This window comes from Myodes glareolus, chromosome 9 (genome assembly GCF_982192425.1).
Source record: "Myodes glareolus chromosome 9, mMyoGla1.1, whole genome shotgun sequence".
Taxonomy (NCBI): domain Eukaryota; kingdom Metazoa; phylum Chordata; class Mammalia; order Rodentia; family Cricetidae; genus Myodes; species Myodes glareolus.
In genome coordinates this window covers 34,380,414-34,403,515 of record NC_142034.1, presented here as the reverse complement: position 1 = coordinate 34,403,515, position 23,102 = coordinate 34,380,414, and the positions used below count along the sequence as shown (strand labels likewise).

Sequence of the window (23,102 nt, the reverse complement as noted above, 5' to 3'; positions counted from 1 at the left end):
AGAAGTTCACGGAGTCCTATGCCCCTTATCACAGCACCGATTCATTTGTTGGGTTGGTCTGGGCCAGCTGGGGAAAGTTGTAACTTTCTGGAGATGGAGGTGGGGGGGGAAAGGTGGGTGGATGGAAAGGGTCTGTGTAAGCCTACTGCCACCAGGCGGTCATTCTGCAGAAGTGACAGTCACTGACCACAGGTGGAAGAAATACCATCTTTGTAGGAGACCAAGAGTGCACCTTAGGCTGCAGGCTGTATATACCACCAGGAGTTTGTGCTTACCGCTACATTTGGAGAAGTTTGCAAAACAAAGATTTTTCTTAATATTTAAAATGTCTCTAAATCTATATAAGCTTCAGGACCCATAAAACAAGCCCTACTCTGGCTGGGTGTGGTGGCTCATACCTTTAATCCCAGCAGAGGCAGGGGAATCTCTGTGAGTTCGAGGTCAGCCTGGTCTAGGACGGCCAGGGCTTCACAGAGAAATCCTGTCTCAAAAAAAAAAAAAAAGCAAAATAAACAAAAACCAAGACCTACTTCACCTGGGAGCAGGGCACGGCCTGCCTACAGGTGTCACTTCTGGATTATTTTTTGTTTGATTTTGTTTGAGAGAGGATCTCACTATGTAGCTCTGGCTGACCTAGAACTCACTTTGTAAACCAGGCTGGCCTCAGACTCACAGAGGTCTGCCTGCCTCTGCCTCCCAAATGTTTGGTCTAAAAGCATGCCCTACCACACCTAACAGGTACCATTTATAGAAAACAAAGAATCACTAGTCTTTTTATTTAAAAATTCTGTTTGTTTATCTTACTATTATGGTTAGGGATGAAACTTAGGGCCTCACGTATACTAGGCAAATGCTTTGCCACTGTACTAGATCCCAGCTCTCAGGATCATTAATTAAAAAAAAAACAAACATGTCAAGAGGATTGGTCCATGGACTGCAGTGTGAGTGGTTGTGAAACTCAACATGAGCAGTGCACAAGCCAGTCTTCTCGTTCAAAGTGTGGCCTGGATGCGAAACTCTGAAAGCTAGAACTAAGAATGTCCATCCAAACTTTCATTGAAAACTTGAGAAAGCTGTTTACCCTATTTGCAGACTAGCAGACTGGCTGTCAGTCAACCCAGAAGCTCGTTAGAAACGCAGTTCAGGGCCCCACTCCAGACCAACCTAATCAGAACCTGCCTTTCTCAAAGTTGCTAGGAGATTTACCCCCAGATTCACAAGCCCTGACATACCTCATCCTCGGTTAGCTGCTGAGCCGTGAATCCCCTTAGAATGAGCCTAATTAGCAAACACTCCAACAGGCGGCTGCTCACTCCTGTGCCCTTGGCTGTGGAAAGGAGCCAAAGTCACGCAGACCTCTAGGGCAGTTATGGGCACAAAGTGTTGGTCTCTCCTTTGTGCTGGAGCCTCCTCCAGGGCAGCCACCTGTTAGTGGGAGGAAGCCGGGCAGCTTGGGACGCTGTCTTGTGAATTGTGAAGTGTGATTTAACTGTGGACCACTCTGCTCCTAAGCGTGGAGTCCTCAGAAATCTTTGCCTACTGCACAACTGCTGTGCAGTGTTAACACACTAACCGGCTCTTCACAAGGCTGCTTCTGCCCTGCCCCCACCTGAGACAGGATCTCACTGTGTAGCCCGGACTGGTCTGAACTTGAGATCCTCCTGCCTCCACCTCCCAAGTGCTGAGATTCCGTGTGGGTGCCACCACTCCCAGAAAAGGTTTTCTGCTAAGTCTTATGGTTGGTTCCATTTTGCAGAAGACAGTTGAAGCCCAGAAGATTATTCAACAGTCCTGCTGAGGCACTGGACAGCCAGAGGTAGAAAGGACAAGACACACTCAATGCATGATGGGGTAGGAGAATATTTCCATACAGTGTGTCTTAGAAAGGCCTCAAAGGGAAGCTGGACTCAGGTGGTATGGTCAGATGTATGCAAGCAGTTACAAGTAGCCCATGGTCACTACAACCTTCTTTGTCCTAACCTGATATTGTTCATCCATGCCATTCACTAGACAACTCGCTAAGAACCAGTGATGGGCCTGCACCAGACTGGGTGTGGGCAGAGACAGGCCAGTTCCTGCCCTGAAAGAAGCCCAGTGAGATTGACTCAGACAAGTAAACAGAGTTGTGAGGATAAATCTAGGTTGGGGCACTCATCCCATGTGGCTGTGTACAGTGGGACTGAAGGTATGGGTGTCCTGAGGCACATGCTCAGCTAGACAGGAAAGCAGAACCTGATATCCTGGAGAAGAGAAAAGGTATTGCATCCTCCCTTCCCTGCTGTGCACCCTCCTTGCCCTGGACCCATTCAGTAGGTGTGTGTGTCTTTATGGCAAGGTCTTTTTATGTAGTCTAAGCTGGCCTGGAACACACTATGTAGACCAACTGTGCAGCCCTACAATTTTTGTTGTTGTTGTTCATTTGGTTGTTTTCTAGGCTGGGTTTCTCTGGGTAGCCCTGGCTCTCCTAGAACTCACTCTGTAAACCAGACTGGCCTCGAACTCATGGAGATCCACCTGCCTCTACCTCCTGAGTGCTGGATTAAAGGTGTGCACCACCACCTACTAGCATATAATTTATATGCTCTGTATGGAATATGTACTATTTATTTTCTCCCATTAAAAACATTTTCTGGGGCTAAGGAGATTGTTCAGCAGATAAGGGCATTTGATGTCAAGCTGGGGCACCTGAGTTCAGTCTTTGGTATCTTCACCGTGAAAGTAGAGAAACAACTTCCACAGGTTGTCTTCTGGCATGTGTACCACTCATGAGTTTTAAAACATTCAAATGAAGCAATTACCTATTTATTCCTTGATCCCAGATTCCCAGCACATGATGCTACCAGTACCAGTTCTCATGATTTTGCCAAATGGCTGGAATCTTCAATGTTCTTTTTGTCTGACAAATTACTCTCTCTCTCTCTCTCTCTCTCTCTCTCTCTCTCTCTCTCTCTTTTCTCTCTCTCTCTCTCTCTCTCTCTGTGTGTGTGTGTGTGTGTGTGTGTGTTTGAGACATGGTTTCCCTGTGTAACACTCCTGGCTGTCCTGAAACTCTTGTTGTAGACCAGGCTGACCTTGAACTCACGGAGAGCCACCTGCCTCTGGCTCCCAAATTCTGGGATTAAAGGTGTGCGCCCCCACCGCCCGGCTCCTGTGCACTTCTTAAACAAGGGTGCTATTTACAAAGATGTTGGTGGAACATAGGGAAAACACCTGGGATAGGTTTATAGACCCCAGGGCTAATGAGAAGAGCAGAGTTCAACAAGCTGAACTAGGTCTGAGGGACAGCTGTGCAGACTGGCTCAGGGTAGGCTGTGACCTAAGGTCTTGGAGTGTGAGGGGAGGGAGGAGGAAGTGGGACAAAGTCCAGCTCCACTCTTCTCCTTTCTTCTACTCCTTGCCAAGACCTCTAACTTCAGAATCAACTAGAATCTAGCTGGAAGCAGAGAACAAGGGGCTGGTGGATGCAGTTCATAGAAGTTGGGTTCCTGCAGTGTAAGGCAAGGTGAAGAGGGGCAGAGGGTGGCTATGGATCAGTTGCCAAATGTGTTCAGCTCATACTATCCAGTGTTATAGGCTGAGCTACCTCTCCCTCATTTCAAATACCGAAATTCTAACCCTAAATCCATGAGAATGTGACTGCATTAGGAGACAGTCTTTAAAGCAGCAATTGAGTTGAAATGAATATGTAAGTGTGGATCTTAATCCAGTATAACTCGTGTCCTCATTTGAGATTACAGCACACATATCAGGCAGGCAGTGGTGAAGCACGCCTTTAATCCCAGCATTTGGGAGGCAGAAGCGGGCGGCTCTCTGTGAGTTCGAGGCCAGCCTGGTCTACAGAGTGAGTTCCAGGATAGCTAGGACTGTTACACAGAGAAACCCCATCTCGAAAAATCAAAACCAACCAAACAAAAACCACACACATATCTTTGTTCACAGACTATGTGAAGACGAAAGGAGAAAGCAGATATCTATAAAGATACAAGGCAAAGAACCACACTACAGCCCAGCCCAACCAACTTGATGGTATGTGCCTGGAATACCCACTACTGAGGAGACTGAGGCCAGAGAATTGCACAGAGATTGAGCCAGTCTGGCCTATAGATTGAGTTTAAAGTCACTCTGTGCATAAGGCTTTATAGTGAGATTGTCTCCTCCTAACTGCAAGATAGGGACTTACACAGCCTAGCTTGACTTCCACGTTGCTTTGTTGAGGAGGATGTCCTTCAACTTCAGATTCTCTTGCTTCTGCCTCTGGAGACTTGGGATAGCACATATGCATCATCATATCCTATCTTATTTGACGCTGGGTTTTGTGTGCACTACGCAAGCACTCTACCAACTTAGCTGTATCCATAAACTGATAACCCATCTCAATAATCCACCACCGCGGTCTGGGCACGGTGGCACGTGCCTTCAATGCCAGCACTTGAGAGGCATTGTATTTCAAGGTCAGCATTGTCTACACAGTAAGTTCCAGGCCAGGCAGGCTACTTAGTGGTACCCTGTCTATAAACAAACATCAGCAAGCAAGGGGCTAAAGGAATGGTTCATTAGAACACAGACTGTTCTGGTAGAGTCAGCGAGAGCTTGTGTTTAAGTGCTAGTGGATAGAATGGGTCACTTATCAAGGGGAAAACCAAACCAATTCCAGGTCTGGCACAGGCCTGTAGTCCCAGCTACTGTAAGCATAAGGCAGAAGGATCACAAGTTCAAGGGTAGCCTAGGCAACTTAGTGAGATCTTGTCTCAAATGAAAAGTGAGAAGAGGTCTGGGAGTAAGTGTAACTTCGTGGTAGACTACTTGGTACATGAGACTCTTGGCTTCCCTCCTCCTATAAGGTGATCTGTGGGATGCCATCAAAGGCAGCACTCCCGGGGGGCCATCACAACATTGACACTAATTGACATTATTAACATTGACATCATGGAAGAGTTGCTGACCAGCACTTACTGTGTATCCCGTCCCTTTCAACCGACTCTAGAAGACACACAGCCCCTACTGTCTATTCTTTCTGTTCCCAGCTACCCAACAACTTCATCCTGTGTTATGAGCGAATGTGTCTTAGGTGTGAGGTTCTGATCAGCCATGTCCCCGCACCCCCAAGTGTTCCTCTTTGCTCACCAATATTCTGGTGGATTAAACGTGACAATAGGAAGAGAAATTTCAAAAGTTCCAGATGGATCACTCCAGGATAACCCACAGAGAAAACCCTCCACATTGTAATTTCTTCTGAATTGAGAATTTATGTCTTTGGCTTTCCTCCATGAACTCAGAATGAACCTTTCTTGTTCTTTCGCAGCGTAGACTACCCTAGCTTACAGGGGTAGGCCATGGAGGGAGAAGGGAAGTGTGTCTGTAGACTAGGCCGGCAGATAGCTCTGACACAGACAGAATTAGAAAGTTGTTGAGGACTGGCAGAGTTATATTTAGCTAGGAGCATGTTTACTCCCCAGAGATGACTCCCCTAGATCTTAGGGACTAGGACCTAGGAACCCTTCACAGCTGGCCCAGGGGCCAGAGTCCTTTTCTCTTCCTTTTGCTTTTTAGGTTAAATACATAATATAGTGTCCTGGTTTATAGGGAGTGGACTTGCAGACACACATCTTTTCCTTTTTAAGAATTATTTTATTTAGGGGGCTGGAGAGATGGCTCAGAGGTTAAGAGCATTGCCTGCTCTTCCAAAGGTCCTGAGTTCAATTCCCACATGGTGGCTCACAACCATCTGTAATGAGGTCTGGTGCCTTCTCTGGCCTGCAGGCATACATGCAGACAGCGCATTGTATACGTAATAAATAAAAATATATTTAAAAAAAACCTCTCTCTCTTCCTCTCTTTCGTGTGTGTGTGTGTGTGTGTGTGTGTGTGTGTGTGTGTGAAGTACAGGTGCAGGCTGGTGCCTGCAAGTTTCCAGGTCTCCCTGGAGTTGGAGTTACAGGCTGTTGTGATGCTGGGAACTGAACTCAGGTCTCCTATATGCACTTGACTGATCTGCCACCACTCCAGTCCCTGGTCCAGAGTTTGGAGGCAGGAGTGATGCCCACCTCTTAGCTCAGGCCTCAGGCCATTGCAGCTCCTCCGCTAAGGCCAGTTTTAGTAAAATCTTTCAGGTCCCCAGTCTCCAGCTTTAGGCTAGTTAAGGTAGCACTGTGGGGTACAAGAAAGTGCCCAGGTTGGGCTGGAGCCCCGGTTCAATCAGTGGCAGAGGAGACAAAGGTACTTAGTTCCTGTGGCTTTGCTTTCTCATCCTTAATAAGGATGATAATAGCTCCGCCGTGGGTGGGCGGAGTTATCTTGAGATAAAGAAAACTTTCCCTGCCTTCCCCACTGGGACCTCCCTTGGGGTGGGAGGATTTCGGGATGACCTCCTGCTTTTTCCTTAGGATAAAGAAAGATAATGGGCTCCTTGGAGACCTAGTGTGTAACTCAAAACATTCTTTGGGTCAGAAAGTTTACATACGAATACAGACTCTTTACAAGGCAAAGTAAAGAGAAAAAACACCTCTGAATTCACACTTGCATTTTTGTCCTGGGGATAACTGAAGTCCCTTGGCACAGATTTTAGCCTCATACAAACCCTGGCACCTGTGATGTTTTCTTTTCCCAAATTACAGGTTGGGATTCCTCTCAAGTGATGCAGTTTTTCATTTGACCACAAGCCATGGACACGAATCTAGGTAAATACAGATGGACTTACTTTGTTAATTTTAATAGCTGCATAAGGTTTCATAGAACGCATGAACTCCAATTTTCCAGCCACTTTTTTGTTTGTTTGTTTTGTTTTGTGTCTCTCTACACAACCTTGGCTGTTCTGGAACTCACTATGTAGACCAGGCTGCCCTTGAACTTACAGAGATCCTCTGCATCTCAAATTCTGGGATTAAAGGCGTGCACCACCACGGCCAGGCCATTTGACGAATTTTAATTAGCTAATTAATTAATTAATTATATGTATGAATATTTTGCTTGCATGTATGTATGTCTATGTCTGGTGCCTGCAGAGGTCAGAAGAGGGCATCGAATTCCCCGGAACTAGAGTGGAGTTACCAGTGGTTATGAGGCACTGTGTGAGAGCTGGAATTCGAATCTGGGTTCTCTGGAAGAGCAGCCAGTGCTCTTAACTGTTGAACTCTCTCTCCAGTCCGATGGAGTTTTTATTTTTAATCTTGTCACTACAATCAACAATGATGACCCTACACAAACACGTTGGAAATGCCTCAGTTTCTACGGAGTGCTTTTCCTGATCTAAGGCATCCATCCCTCCATATCCATACTTTGGACAGCTGAACACTGACAGCTTATTTTCCCCCAGGTTTTTAGCTTCCTCCTCCGAACGCGTTAGTTCCGAACGCTTTTCACTTTTGAACTCCAGAGCTAGCGGGCGGGCGAGGGACGCCTCCAGCGGAGGAAACGCTGCTTGCAGGCAGCTTTCCGCTGAGTGTGAAAGCAGATTGCTCCAGGGAGCCCCGCTGAAAGAAGGAAGTCTGGACGCTCGAGTTCCCTGGGAAAGTGACTTCGCCTCTCCATGGGTCCCAGTTTCCTTCTGCGTAGCCTAACTGGCCAAGATTAGGCCTAATCGAGCCTGGAGCTGATGACCTCAAATGTCAAGATTGGCTGGCTGTCCCGACTGTAGGGTGTGTGCCTCATCTCCGCGACCCCCACTGTGTTCCTCCACACTGCCCGATCTGCTGGAGAGGAGGAAGCTTCCTACAGTCAGAAAGAAGAAAGCAAGTGCCACACTCAGTCTTAGCCCTGGACCAGTCATTTACTACTCCTGCGGAGTTTTGGCGCACTCCCGCCCTTTCGGCTCGGTTATCGATTGCTCTTGTCTGAGCCCCCGCCCTGCCCCTCACTAGTAACCGAGCGCTCCCGCTCAGCCGGTCGTTTGCTTCTGTCTGGCTCCGCCCTCCGGGTCCGCTGAGGCGGGACTGTGATCCTCGGTTCGGTCCGCAGCTTGTTTCCCCCTTCGCTTGCTTGTGGCCGCTTCCGCTTCCGGTAACAGCTAGCGGCTTTCTGCCCTAGGTAGCTATGGCGGGGAGCCGGCTGGAGACGATTGGGAGCGTGTTTACCCGGTGCGTGCTCCGAGTCGGGCGTGAGCAGGGTTCCCAGCCGGTCACGACCCACCTGGCGTAGCCGGAACGGGTCGCGGTTGCGGGTGTTCGAGCCCGGAGAGGCCCTCGTGCTCCCTCCTGACTCGGAATGTTTGTCGATGTCCTCTTGGGGTTCTGCTCAGTCACTTTCAAGGTTGTGTTTTCGCCACCCCACTTCGGTGGAGGCGTCTAGATAAAGAAGAGGCTGAAGGGCTTGACTGGACGGTCTTTGCGTTTCCACCATGGGACGGTGGACGGGCTGGAGGTGGGATGTGTGCAAGAAGATGGAGTGGCTTCAGAGTTGAGTGTGGTGGCTCATGCCGGTACTCTGAGCACTCGGGAGGCGAGACGGGACGATCGCCACAAGACCGAGGCCAGCCTGGGCTACGTAGCGAAGTTGAGGTCAGTCAGGCTACTGGCGAACTTTTGTTAAAACAAAAAGACAGCCTGGCGTGAACACGCTGTCATCCTCGCCCGGGAGAAATTCAGGGAGGCACTGAGTTCAAGGTTATCCTCAACTGCACAAGAGTTTAAGTCTATCCTAGGCTACGTGAGACCTAAACCCTTTATCCTTGCTAGGTGGCTGTAGGATGTGGCCATGTCTCCTTTAGGTGGGAAGCCCTGCTCAGCTCACCTGAACTACGCTGCTCTGGCCTGCTCTAAGTTGGTTCAGGGACTTTGGCAGGCTGTTGTAATCGACTGACCTTGGTTCTTTCTGTTCTCTTTCTAAGGACGAGGGATCTGATGCGTGCTGGAGTGTTGAAGGAGAAACCTCTGTGGTTTGACGTATATAAGGCTTTTCCGCCGCTCAGAGAACCTGTCTTCCGAAGACCCCGTTTGCGATATGGCAAAGCCAAAGCGAACATCCAGGACATCTTTTACTGCGAGGATCAGATTCGAGCGTGAGTGGCTATCCCCTGTAGTTCGCGCTGTGCAGCCGACCTTCATGAGAAAGGAAGGTTCTTGTCGAAGTCTGCTAACAGCGGACAGGGGCTTGCTCTGTCGGATTGGTCCTGTATAGCAAGGAAGACAATGCCATCTCATGCCTCCTCTGTGGTGAGAGAAGCAAGTGTTGATTGGCTGGTTTGCTTGAGACAGGGCTTCCCTGTGTAGTCCGGGACTCACTCTGTAGACCAGGCTGGCCTTAAACTCATAGATCCACCTGCCTCTGCCTCCTAAGTGCTGGGAATAAAGGTGTGCACCACCACCACCCAGCGGAAGCAGAAGTTCTAAGAAGTGGAATCTGGAGCCCCCAAACTGACAGAACATTGCGGCTAAAGTTGTCTGTTTACTGGCGGTCTTTTTTTGTGTGTGTGTGTTGGGTACCACGATACACCCTTCACAAACATCAGCTCATAGACTTTAACCCTGTCGGCAGCCAGTTCTCATTTCCTCTGTTTTATTCAAGAGCACTGTGAGGCTCAAGAGGTTGGTTGCCTGTGGCTGCACAGGAGGGTGGCGGGTCTGGGAAATAACGTCTGACTCCGAGCTTCAGTTGGCCACCACATCTGCTGCTTTGGAAGTGGAAATCAGAGGAATAAGGTCTGTAGATTTAGCAATCACTGAAGCCGCACAGGAAAGGGTGCTTCGGACCGCAAAGCACTTAAAGTAATCATCCCCAGAAATTTGAAGAAAGTGCTTGGGTACTTTATTTCTTTAGCATCTATTTCTTCTTTTTTCCTTCTTGAAACAGGGGATCTTCCTGCCTCTGCACGTATTATATATGTATTATAGGCATGTATCGCCATGTCTGGTGTATAATACGTATTCATCATAGAAAATTGAGAAACAAAGGAGAAGCACAAAGAAGAAAGACCAGATCCCCCATCACCCTGTCTTTTGAGGTAGTGGTTTGAAGGCAGCTCCTGGAGCTTAGGATTGTCACTTTGGAAGCACTGTCCCCAGAATCCTGTTCACACCGTGAGACAGGACACTAGTGTGTCAGAGCTGTGAAGATCAGGGAAGATGCTGTTTGCTTTTTTTTTCCTTCAGTTTTTCGAGACAGGGTTTCTCTGTGTAGCCCTGGCTGTCCTGGAACTTGCTTTGTAGATCAGGCTGGCCTCGAACTCAGAGATCCAACTGCCTTTGCCTCCTGATATTTTGTTGCTTTTAAGGTTTATGTTATTTTATTTTTAATTACATGTCTGTGTGTGCATGTGAGTGCAGGTGCCCCCTGGAGGCCAGAGGTTTTGTAGTTTTTTTTTTTATGTGCATGGTAGTTTTGTCTGAATGTTTATCTGTGTGCCATGTGTGTTCAATGCTGGAGAAGACTGGGAGAGGGGGTCAGATACCCTGCAGCTGGAGTTAGAGTCAGCTGTGAAGCTCCTGTCGTGGGTGCCGGACACTGCAGGCGCCCAGGTCCTCTGGAAGAGCAGGAAGCGCTCTCAACTGTTGAGCCATCTCTCCAGCCCCATGACGCCCTTCTTAGTGTGCACACGTTGTTTATTTCATTTTATAAGTTCTCTGCCCCCTGTCAAGCCTACGTGTTAGGCACTAGGATATACAATATAGTCACATCTACCAGTTTTGTTTTTGTTGGCCTACTTACCTTTCTATTGAGAGTGTTTGGGAAGGTCTTTTTATGTAAATTCAACTATCCTACTATTTATTTTAAACCCAGGATGATGTTGAACTTGGAGTCTTTCTGCCTCTACTTCCTGACTTCTGGGATCCCAAGTATGGGATACCACATCTGAGGTTTTTTTGTTGTTATTGTTGCTGGTTTATATATATAATTCACTACATTTATTTGTCTATTTAGTGTGTGTGTGCACTTGTGCACATGTGTGTGAGCATACATGTAGGGTCAGGACAACTTGTGGCAGTTGGTTTTCTCCTTTTACCATGTGAGTCCCAAGGATCCAATTCTTGTCATCATGCAAACCCTTCTTACTCACTGAGCCATCTTGCTGGTCCCAGGCCAGCCTTACCTTTTCTGAGTTACCTTTAAATCAGGTGTTGTTGACACAAATGAAAATGTGTGTTCTTTATTTTGCTTTCCACGCCTTCTAACCTAACCTAAATAATGTTGGAAAATGGGCTTCTAATGTCCTTAAACATCTTTTTCTTTTAAATAATAAAGAGCAATTCAGATGTCACAGCCTAAGGGCATGGTGGCTCCCGTGTATAATCCCAGCACCTGGCAGGTGAGGCAGGTGGATCAAGAGTTTGAGGTTAGCCTGAGCTACACAGTGAAGCTCCGTTTCAGATAAGCAGGGGCTGTATCGCAGTGAGGGGCTGCATCGCAGTGAGGGACTGCATCGCAGTGACAGAGCACTCGCCTAGCATGTGTGAGGCCGTGGTTCTTCAGTCACTAGTTCTGTCTCTCTGACACCTCACCTTAGACAAAGAGACCTACATGGGCCAGGTGCTGTCCTACTCACTGCCTTCTTCTCATGCGCAGTCCGGTTCATGGCCTGGTTGTTCACAGCTCTCTGCTGATGAAACGCTAATGACTTAATGCTTGGATGAAACCTCTAGGCTCGGGGAGAAGACACTGAAAAGGAAGATGGAGAGGTTAAGGTTTAAAAACAACTAGTTTTTGTTGTTGCTTTGTGTTTTGAGACAGGGTCTTATTCCAGTGGAGGGCAAGTTGAAGTCAGTTTTCTGTAGCTTCTTACGTCAGCCTCCACAGTGCTGGGATTACAGACATGAGCGACCACTCTCTGCTCCGCATGGTTCTTCCTGAGGTAGCAGGACAAACTTGTTCTTGCTCCCTGAGACTTTCCAAACATTCCCGCTCCAGTTTGCTGCATGTACTTGGTCAGGTGACTTTTTTGCTTCACTTAATGTGGCCTCTTTGTGCTTTGCTGTCCTAGGAGGTAAACTTAGATTCTCGTACATACTGGGCAAGCACTTGGCCAGTGAGCCACCACGGATCCTTTTGGTTGTTTGGTTTAGAGACTCACTCTGATTCCAGAGTGGGTGGGACTTGCTGGGTAGATCAAGCTGGCTTTGGGCTTAGAGATACCTCCCACCTCTGAGAGTGCGCCTTCTTGCTATGTCCTTACTTGGGAGAGAACAGAAAGGAAGCATGCCTTCTGTCTTTCCCTAAGGACACCAATACTGTTTTATTTAAGGGCTGTACTTATGACCCGATGAACTCCCAAAGTTCCCAGCTTTACTTTTTTGCACCTTGGGCTTTCCTCGGAGGAATTCTTAGTTCATAGCAAGGGAAAATGGACAAAGAGCATGAATGGTTTACAGGAAAGTAATCTAGTTTGCTGTCAGGCTTAAAAAGATGTCTAATGGAATTCTCTTTCTTTTCTTTTCTTTTTTTCTTTTTTGCGGGGGTGGGGAGAATGGTTGGTGGTGCTGAAACTGTAATTACAATTTTCAGTCTATCTATATGGCTAGGGTCATGAAACAGGAAAATAGGCACTTGTATATTGTAGAATTTGCCTGAGTATAAATTTACCACAGCTGCTTGGAGAAGCACTTGGGCAGTTTGGAAGGTTGGCTTTGATTTGTTTGTTTTAACATACAGATAGCACATAGCTTGACCTTGCACTACCATTTTTGTGGATTTATCCCATGGACTGACTTGTTCGCTACCCCAGGCAGCACAGGTGTTCTGCAACAGTCTTGATGCAAAGGACTAGAAAGAGTCTGTGCTGATTTGAGATAATCTCTAAAAACACAAGATAATGGATAATGGAGTGAGAGGTGTGAGTGTTTCATGGTCCTGGGCCTTTGTGGGAGCTGATGAGAATGTTCTGGAGGGCCAGCAAGGGGACTCAGTGGGTACAGGTACCTTCTGCCAGGCCTGATGACCTGAGTTCAAGCCCCAGAGCCACATGGCGGAAGGAGAAAATCCCTCAAGTTGTCCTTTGACCTCCACTCATGTGCTGTGACATGCACCACCTCTGCTCACTAAGTAAACAAAGTAGATGTAATTTAAAAATGTTCTGGAACCATCGTGGTGATAGTTGTTGGCTGACGGCACTGTCACTGGCACGCTTAGGGTTTTTGCAGTTTTTTATTGTATTTTATTAAAGTGGAGATGTGCATGCATATATGCACATGTTTGAGTACATGCTACAGCATGCATGTAGAAGCCAGAGCACAGCTTAACAGGAGCCCTGTCCTCTACCATGTGGGTTCTAGGGATAAAACTCAGGTTGTTAGGTTTGGCGGCAAGTGCCTTTACCTTCTGAGTCACCTCAAAGGCCCAGCAAGGATTAATTTTTGATACACAGATGCTTCCCCAGTTAAAAAGAAGGAAGATAGGTACCCCTTCTTTGGGTTTAGAATGTGGCTGGGGACTTGAAGAAAGCTCAGTGTGTACGAGCACTTGCTGTGGAAGCACGAAGATTCGAGTGTGAGTCTCCAACACCCATGTGAAAAGCGGTCCTGACTCTGTGTGCCTACAGCCTCAGCGTTCCGGGGCAGATCTTGACAGCTTGCTGGCCTGCCCCCCTAGCCAAAGTGGTGAGCTCGCAGGCCAGGGAGAGACCTGGTCTCAAAGCGCTAGAGTGGAGACTGGTGGAGGAAGACACTTGATGTCCTGCTGTGTCCCCCATGTGCACCCGAACACTCAGCATGCATGTGGCACAGACAGACAGACATACACACACGCACAGAATGATGCATTCCGGGTTATCTGTGGTGGGGCTTTTCTGAACGTGGCAGCACATGAGAAGCTTACTCCCTGAGAGGAGAGCAGGGAAGTTGGGGCAGATGGGAGAGGGAGTGATCGTTCTCACTGAGATTCCTTTGTCTCACTTGATGTATGCCTTGTTCTTTGGTTTAGGCTCTATATCTTCTCAGGGCCTAGCAGTTATTCTGCATTCCTTCTGCCCCCTTCCCCATAGCCTGTAATTGGAGATTCATATTGTTTCTGTGTTTTCTAGGAAATTCTTTTCTGCCTATGGATCTGGTCACAAAGCTTTTGATCTGTTCAACCCAAACTTCAAGTCTACCTGTCAGCGGTAAGTATTTCCCAGGCCTGAGTTAAATCAAGCTCCCCTGAGGGTTCACCTGGTTTGTGGGGTGGTCAGCAGGCTTGAGATAGGGTTTCTCCGTGCCCTGGCTGCCCTGGAGCTCACTCTGTAGACCAGGCTGTCCTTGAACTCACAGAGATCCGCCTGCCCCTGCCTCCTGAGTGTGGGATTAAAGGCCTGCGCCACCACTGCCTGCCCGGTGAAGCTGTCATTTTGAGGAGTGTGTGAAGGGTGCTTCTCTAGGCAGCTCTCCGGGGCTTGCTTGATATTGTGTGGCAGATGTCGCCACAGCCCCAACACGGGCCTGGAAATTGCAGGTTTGTGGAGAAGTACATGGAGCTGCAGGATCTCGGAGAGACAGATGAAGAAAAGTTGTTTGTGGAGACGGGGAAGGCTTTGCTGGCAGAAGGCATCATTTTAAGACGAGTAGGAGAAGCGAGGGTGGTGAGTACCTAATTGTCAAAGCTGGTGTTGGGCCGGGGGTGGAGCTCAGCAGGAGCATGTGTGCTCAGTTGTGCATTTTTGAGGGTGTGAACTTGTGCGCGCGCACACGCACACACAAACACACACACATAGTAATTTCAGTTGGTGTCTCTCAGTAGAAGGGTTGGTTTGCTTCCTGAAACCTTGGCTGGCGCCTTTAACCCCAGGTCAGAAACTGTTGTTATTGAATGTGTGGGACTCTGTGTGCTATTTATAGCTGTTGGGCTCTTAGAGTATGGTTCTAGAGAAATTTTTTGTGCACTTGCTGCTTGTCATAAGAGAATTTGACGTGAGATGTCGTTCTTAAATGTTTCCCTAATGCCAGAGTTTGTATGCCTAGTCACACGACTGCAGCCAGCCATGTACACTGGCAGCATCTGAGAGACATGCTTGTTCCTTGGAAGTAGTCACATTCCCTCAAACCCTACAGGTCCGGGTCAGACCCCATGCGCCATTGGAAGGAAACCAGCCTCAGGAAGATGCCCCGGAGCAGCAGGAGCCGAGGACGGCTGTCTCCCCTCCCTGAGGCCTTCTGTGCACTGAGCATGCCCACCACCTGGGACGCTGCTCACTGAGCTGCTTGGGGTCCATTGGTCTCTGTCCCAGGCCTTCTCTCAGCCGCTGTTTCTGGGTTGTCATGAATCTCAGTCCCGTGCTTTGAAAGCTCCAGTTTTGTGGACTTTTATTCCACGGCATGGTTAGATAAGGGTTCTCTAATGCTTTCAAAGTGAATAGCACCAGAAGCCTTTAAAGGTGCCCCGTGCTGCTGTGGGCCGCTGCACCTGAACCTTGCCGTTTTTCTCGTCTGGATCCCTCCTGCAGAATTCTACTCGCCCACATGGTGCAGTCCCTTGGCCAAGTGTTCCCATCTGCAGGTGGTGTTTGTACTTTCTCTGTAGAGCTATTGACTGCAGCTTGAGAGGCCCAGCCAGCTGCAGTAAGACTGAGGACCCGTCTGATGCGAACGAAGACCAAAGCCACCACTCGAATGTCATGGGTTAAGTGCATTGGAGGTGATTAGCATGGGCTTGCGGCTCACAGGCTGCAACATTAGAAAATGTTTGCTGAATGAATAAATGATCATACCTTACTCAAGACTTCTGTTTTTATTAGTCCCTGGATTTCCAAGATGGCAAGGCTTGGGGCAACTGATGGCCTTCTCCGTGAGCATCCTGCCTCCCAGGTCTGCTCCATCATACTGGGTTTTGCTAGTGACCGAGATGCCCGTTGTGCTGCAGCTCCTGTATTTGTGGGTAGTAGTTCTCATCTGTAGTCAAAAGCAGCTTCAGGTGTTCCTTATCTTCAGCCTCTGTGGTTTTCCCACAGTTCTCTGAGTGCAGGCCTTCCCTGTCTGGACAGAAGGACAACACCCGTGTCTTAGCCTGTCCACCTCATTGCATGTGAGAGCTCCATGAAGGTTATTAAGTCCCTAGCCTCCACTGCTTCCAGCATTGCTCCTGCCTTACGATTCCTCATGACTCAGATGGAGAAGCAAATCCCATCCGTTTGAAGATGTTAGACACGGATTGGATCCCAAATACTCGGGAAGACTGGGGGCAGCAGCTGACAGTGGTGCCGCAGGCCTTGTTCTCAGGAGGGCAGCCCAGGAGCCGGCTCAGCGCCTCCTCCAGTCCTTACATTTCTGGGTTTTTATTGTTTGAATTCTGCCTCTCCATCAGTGTGTGAGAATGCTTTTCTTCATGTGCTCTGAAATTGAGAGTCAGCCTGTGGAAGGGAGGGGACTCAGGAGAGCACCTCTGAAGGGGGAGAGCTGCTACACAGGGACTTGTGAGGTTGAGGACCGAAGTCCCGCTTTGTGCAGAAGCCTCTCTCCGGCTGCTCTGGTGTGTGAAGAAGATGGAACCCCTTCTTGCCTTAGGAGAGTCTACACTGAGATTGAGAAGAAACAGCAACGTGGAGAGGCTTTTGAATGGCTGTAGAAACCTGTGGTAGAGGGCCCAGGGAGAGGCTCAGTCAGAGGACTTGAGTTTGATCCCCAGCATCCAAGTGAGAAGTAGAAGCCAACCTACACATGTAATCACATGCTAGGAGATCGGTGGGTCCCAGGGCCTCCTTGGTGAGCTCCAGGCCAAATTACAGATATGACTCAAAGGGTGGGTGGCACCTGGGGAGTGACAGCTGAGGATGACCTGGTTCCCACATGTGTGTGTACAGCCATAGTCACACAAAAGGAAGCATGCTAGAGTTGGGGGCGGGGGAGTGGGGAGTGGTCCTCTTTGGATTAGTCTTGGAATACTGCTTGGGGGAACCTGGAAAGTTCTGTGCGCTCTGCTGGACCTCCTCCCCACTTTAGAGATCAGGTTCTATTTCAAATGGTGGCTGGGTTTGGGAATCTTGTGGTTCAGGTTGAGCATCAACTCCCTGCTGAACCCCCAAAGGGCCGGCACTCAGGGGCTTCACTATGGTTTGTCTGCCCAATTCGCCCGCTGTACTCGCACCGAGCTTCCTGTGGCCTGCATTCTGCTCCAAGCATTTCCTTTCTATTAGGCGCAAACAAGGACAGACATTTTCACTTTGTGAGCGCTGAAGCGTTGAACAGCCTCAGGAGCAGGCCCTCCCAAGAACTGGAGCAGCTGGGGAGCTGAAGCCGGAGACAGGTGTCCAGGCTTCAGTGAACTTTGCAGAAGACAAGCCTGAAGAGCTGGGTCCTTCCAGGTGTCCGTTTGTCCTGCTGTCACCTTGTGCCCATCACAGTCACCAGCTGACAAAATAAAGGCAAGCTTTGCCTGGACTTGTGGCTCGTGTGGTGAGGTGAATTGACATGGCGAACACACAGCTTACTGGTTTCCTTACGGGTGTGGATGGGTATTTTGAGGAGTGACGGGAAACGGGTTTGAGCAGACGGTGGGGTCGGACTGCGATGGCCTTGGCAGCTACATGGAGGGGTTCAGATGGGTAGGAAAAGTGAGCAGGGAAGCTCTGTGGTGAGAGCAGCATCAGGTAACAGAAGGCTTGCTCAGGACTTGGGAGGGAGAGCGGGGAGAGGAGGTGTCTCGTCCCAATTACAAACCCGAGTGACCAGGAGACTGGCGGAGTTATGAGGAGCGGACCAGTGGGGAAGGAATTGGCATGCTCAGGGAATAGGGCTTTAATTCTGCCTGGGTGGAGGTGATGGCTCAGTGCCCAGGTGTCAGGGATGGAAGGCCTAAGCATTTAGGAAACGGACAAAGTCTTTAATAAAGGAATACGGTTCGGAACTAGGAGAATGAATGAGCTACCGGTGGGGGTGGTGGGGCGGCGGTGGCAGGGGCAGGGGACAACACAGGAGGTGTTCTCGGTTATGGGGAGGAAGGAGCAAGGTAACCGAAGTGCAGTCAGGGGCTGAGGAGATAGCCACGTCAGTGAGTGTCCTCACCTCTACACATGTCTGTGTACACACGTGAGCACACATAACATGCATCAAATTGAAGCCAGGTGTGGTAGTGCATATCTAATCCCATCCCTTAGGAGTCTGAGGCAGGAGGATTGCCACAAGTTTCAGCCATTAAAGTAGGTTGATCAAATTTTCCCTGAGTTTCTACCGATACCCACCTAGCTCCAGAGGATCCAGATGTGGCCCACTTGGAGTCTCTGGACCTCGTCCATTCTCTTCAGAGCTGGCTGTGACCGAGCCTAACAGGAAACTGGATTGGGTTGGCAGTTTTCCCGCGTCTGTCTAAGAGTGAGGGCATCTGATACAATGCGACCCTGAGAGTAGAGGCCAGCTGCACTGCCTTAGCTGGAGGTGGCGGGTTGAAGGTGGAGGTGGCGGGTTGAAGATGGAGGTGGCGGAGTGAGAGCGGGGCCGGGAAGTGGGAGCTTTCACTTTCTCCCTGCCCTGTTCTCGGGAGGTCTATTCCAGAGGCGGGTCAAGCCCCAGCATCACTGCTGGGTGAGCTGTGGGCTGCCAGGGCGTTTCAGTGAGCCACTTGGTGGAGGTCACCTTGGCTGGCAGAGGACGTGGAAAAAAACAAGAAATGGCTTCCATGTCACTCCTAGGGTAGTACTCAGTGTGGCATGCTGGCCCCTGATTGGATGAGTCCAGCTCCAAGGCAGTTTCTGTGGAGATGGTGTGCCAGGAGAGTGTCTATTGCTGAGGCCCGGTGAGAAGGTTGCTAGGGGAGGGGACAGGAGGCGGAGAGTAAAGTGTCATGTCCCCTAAAAACGCCACTGCCAGCTACCATTGCTTCCTCCCACCGGGGGATCGCATTGGGAGTTTTTGTTGTTGTTGTTGAATCACTAAGCTGACAATCACATTGCATTTCAAGCTTAATTTTACCCTTGATTGACGCTTCTCCGGGACTCTAACTTAAACATCAGTCACCTGACCTTCTCACTGCTCGGTTCTTTTAATTAAAAGATGGTTCCAAGCCACACCGAGTAGGGGTCCATTTATTATTTATCAAGCATTTGCCTTCCAGCAGTTAGTGAAAGGTCACTGGCTTCAACGGATGCTTTGTTTTTGGTGAGCAGCGTAGATGAAAAAGATAGACCGTCAATCTCGGCTCCCTCCTGTTTGCTTACTGGCAGGACACTGTTTAATAGTCATTGTGGCATTTAGGATCGCAGGCCTCGGAATCAGGCAGAAAAGTGCACGTGCGTCCCTTGCCAGAACACGTCTCCAAAAGTAAACATCAGGTTGTGATTATGGTTAATAATGAGATATTGATTGTCTGAAAATGTCACCGCCCGGGAGTAGTCAGCTGCGGTACCACTAGATGGCGCTGCGCTCTCACGCTGCTCAACTAGAAAGAGAGCGTTATTTCCTTGCCTCCAGGTACCTCGTTTTTCAAGGTTGGAAAGTGTCCTTGTGAAATAACGTTCTGGGGGAGGTCTTGGAAGCTGAGGTCCTAGGGTGCTACTGGGATGGAGCAGAGATGGGAGGGAACAGGCCACAGGACAAATGGCAGAGGCCTGCGGGTGTATGTGTAGCGGGGACGGGGTGTGCAAGGAGCTAACTGCCAGGCCCCTGGCGACTGCCCCAGCAATGTTTCCTAGCGCTCTTTACTCAATGACACATCTGTAGATTTCATGGAGAGGAAGAGGGAGGGAAGGTGGAGGCAGGGGGGCAGTGAGGAGCAATGGGAACCCCCGCACGAGAGAAACCAAAAGCCTAACCTATGGCTGCCTCGTGCAGGGAGAAGAATCAGTTTCCTAATCTGTAAAAAAACAGCGCCCATAGCACCCAGTTCACTGCTCAGACGGCAGCAGAAGCTGAGGGCATGGCGTAGTCTCTGCCCTCTGTGTCTAGGAAGGCTGGAGAGGGATCTGCCTTAGATTAATGCAGATAAGAAAGAACATGGAATTGTGCTGCCCACACCAGTCATTTGTGTACACACTTGGCTCTCTCAAACCTGGACCTCCAAAGTTACCATCTCTTTCGTTTGTTGTTTGGTTTTTAAAGACAGGGTCTCAGCTGGGGGAGCAGGCATGCATCTTTAATCCCAGCACTAGCGAGGTAGAAGCAGGCAGATCTCTGAGTTGGAGGTCAGCCTTGTCTGCAGAGTTCCAGGACAGCCAGGGCCGCACAGAAAGCTTTGTCCTGATTCTGAAAAAGACAAGGGTCTCACTGTGGAGCCCTAACTCCCATACTTGGCTGTTACTATCTCTTTCCAGCACCGTATTCATGAGTACATAAAGACACATTTGGAAGTGAAGAGCAAAAATAAACAAACAAAACAAAAAACCAAAACCAAAACCAAAAAAACCAAAAATATCTTAGGAGGGAGTCTACTCTTGGAGTTTACACAGTGGTGGTAGGCTTTGTTAAAAACAAACAAACAAACAAGAAATTAATTTTTATTTAGTTACTTCCAGGGAAGGGAAAAGAAGAGGGAGAGGGGAAGGAAGGGAGGGGGAGACAGAGAGAGAGACAGAGAGAGGAAGAGAGACAGAGAGAGTGTGTAGACCAGACCAGGTTGACCTTGAACTCACTGTGTAGCTGAGGATGACCTTGAACTCCTGAGTCCACCCCCCCAAGATGTTAATCCTGACTTGCACCAGCGTCAGTGACTCCCCTCTGTGTCTTGCCAGTCCTCATTCCTACCCGTCTGCTGTGTACACTCAGGAGCGGTGGCAACAGGGGAAGGCTCTCACCTTCTTCCTCTGTTGTCTCGGATCCTGATGTTCATGGCTCTGAACGCATCACCTAACCATTCTGAGCTACATCCAGCCCCAGCACAGAATTTGGAACCTAAGTACATGTGTCAAATGGATGAACTGACGAATGGGGAGCCATCCTGACCATGGAGATGACAAGGTCAACGCCAAGTTCATATTCAAGTACCAAAGATGCTGTCTGCAGTCAAACTTTGTAAACACGCAGGCTTTCCACAGCTTCAGAAATAAAGATGCAAGGAAAAGGAATCACCCACACCAGGAGCGTGCAGAGCCCAGCACAGAGCAGCCTGCACCCAGGGCTGACCAGTGGGAACATTCAGCCTGCTGAAGAGCTCTGAGGGAGAGGCTGGCTGCTCAAACCCTCTCAGCGTGCTTGCTTTAAACTCCAAGATGCTTCTGTGTAGTGTGAATTCTAATTGGTCTTAATAATAAAAACATGGAGTCGGATATCGGGGGTAAATGCTGAATGATCAGAGGCATAAAGAAATCAGCCACTAGAGAGATCCTTTACCTCTACCGAATCCTATCCAGTCCCCACAAATCCTCAGACTGAATGCCATGAGCTCCTGTCTCCTCCCGCCTTACATTCCTGTCTTTGCCCAGTCGTATCCCTTCCTGTCTCCACCTTCCTGGTGCTGGGATTAAAGGTGTGTATCATCACTGCCTGGCTCTGTTTCTCTTTTAGACTGGATCAATCTCGTATAGCCTAGGATGGCCTTGAACTCACAGAGATCCATCTGCCTCTGTCTCCAGAGTACTGGGATTAAAGGTGTGTGCCACCACTGCGTGGCATCTATGGCTACCTAATGTGACTAGCTCTGTACTCTGATCTTCAGGCAAGCTTTGTTTGGTACAGCAAAAACAAAATATTACCGCATTTCTGTGCTCTCTCTTGAATATTAACTGCCTTCTTAGGAGTCTCCTGGGACTTTACCACCAGCCTCCCTGGGCTCTGCTGAGTGAGGCGAGTAGCCCTTCTATCCTGGCAGCCTGGATGCCACTCACGCACACGGAGTAGATGTCTTCAGTGCCAGGGCTGTAGCTGCCAGCCTGGCCTCTGTGTTCTGTGCCAGTACCAGGGCCTTGATGGAGTATCCATGGGTTTGAGGAGAGTCTTATCCAGGGTGAGCTTGCTTTACCTCCAGCAATGCATCAGCGTCTGCCTGCCTCCCACCTGCCTCAGGAACCATTGGCTCTGGGGATGTCTGAGATGCTGCTGCTGAATTCTCTGTTGATGCTGAGCCTGTGACCAGCATCTCAGGATGCCAGGGCATGCTCCTGCTCTGCAGACTATTTCTACATCCTGAGGAAATGTCACTATCCATCTTTTCTTTCACAGAGACCCATGAGAGAATGTTCTGTCATATCTTAGTTCAAGGAAAACTGGCGCTGCTTCTGAACAAGGGGGAAGATTTATTTTTTTTATGGCTTTGGTAAATCTGGTGTCTTAGTTTCCAAGTTAGCCTTGACTGCTAAATTCAGTTAAATCTACATTCGGGCATAGCTCTGGTGTAGTATCCTTAAGCATAAAAGAAGAGCAAAGACTATGTAAAATACAGCCACAGACATGCAAATGTTAGCCCTGGCTGTATACTGCTCTGAGTTTGAAATGACTAAGCTTATAAAATTCCAACAAAGTGTTTCTATGGAAATTCTTGGTCTTGTACCCTTGTGCCATCTTCTTGGGCTTGGAGCTTATCTTTCCTATTAATTTTTCCTCCAGGGGCCTGGTTGATGGTTCAGTGATTAGAAGCGCTTGCTGCTCCCTTAGAGGGCTCAAGTTCAGTCTCCATCACCCACGTTGGACTTCTTACAATGGCCTATACCTCCATCTTAGGGGATCTGATGTCCTCTTTTGACCTCCTCTGGCACTGGTACAGACATTCATCCACACAGACACATACACATAATAGACATACAAATAAATCTTAAATCTGGTATGGTGGCGTTCCCCTTTCTTCCCATCACGTGGGAGGCGGAAGCATGTGGATCTCTGTGTATTTGAAACCAGCCTGGTTTAACCTAGCAAGTTCCCAGGGTAGCTAAAGCTACATAGAGAGACCTGGTCATAAATAAATAAATAAATAAATAAATAAATAAATGTAGGCTGGAGAGATGGCTCAGTGGTTAAAATCACTGGCTGCTCTTCCTGAAGTCCTGAGTTCAATTCCCAGCACCGACATGGAAACTCATAACCATCTATAACTATAGTCTCATGTAATTCTCATGGAATCTGATGCCCTCTTCTGGTGTGTAGATGTATATGCAGATAAAACAGTAAAAACATCCATGGACATAGACTCCTTTTTTAAGTGGACTACCCTTCTCACGTGCACAGCCCCTCCCTGGTGCTGAGGCTGCTGTCTAGGATGCTGCAAGGACCATTACTGTGCCTGTTTCTTTGTGTGTTTACAGGAAGGAACTCTGAGCCAGGACTTCCCTCTTTAGTGAGATTGCGAGGCTGGGT

At 48.8% G+C, this 23,102-nt stretch overlaps 1 protein-coding gene and 1 long non-coding RNA gene across 3 annotated transcripts; one reads left to right on the top strand and one right to left on the bottom strand.

Annotated features, from left to right (window-relative positions):
* The first annotated feature begins 7,911 nt into the window (after positions 1-7,911).
* Positions 7,912-15,605, top strand: Mrps23 (mitochondrial ribosomal protein S23). 2 transcript variants are annotated; one of them, XM_048446853.3, is made up of 5 exons: positions 7,912-8,072; positions 8,822-8,992; positions 13,943-14,020; positions 14,350-14,476; positions 14,946-15,605. In XM_048446853.3, the coding sequence occupies exons 1-5, from the start codon at positions 8,029-8,031 to the stop codon at positions 15,039-15,041; spliced, it is 516 nt and encodes a 171-aa protein (XP_048302810.3). In that variant the 5' UTR covers positions 7,912-8,028; the 3' UTR covers positions 15,042-15,605. The 2 variants fall into 2 exon arrangements, with proteins under 2 accessions (XP_048302810.3, XP_048302811.3); XM_048446854.3 differs by having other exon boundaries at positions 7,920-8,022.
* LOC146893243 (uncharacterized) lies at positions 15,603-18,610 on the bottom strand. The gene is made up of 2 exons (XR_015003748.2): positions 18,068-18,610; positions 15,603-15,866 (listed from the first exon to the last, which is right to left on the bottom strand). It is a non-coding gene; the product is annotated as an uncharacterized LOC146893243 (long non-coding RNA).
* Between the last annotated feature and the right edge of the window lie 4,492 nt (positions 18,611-23,102).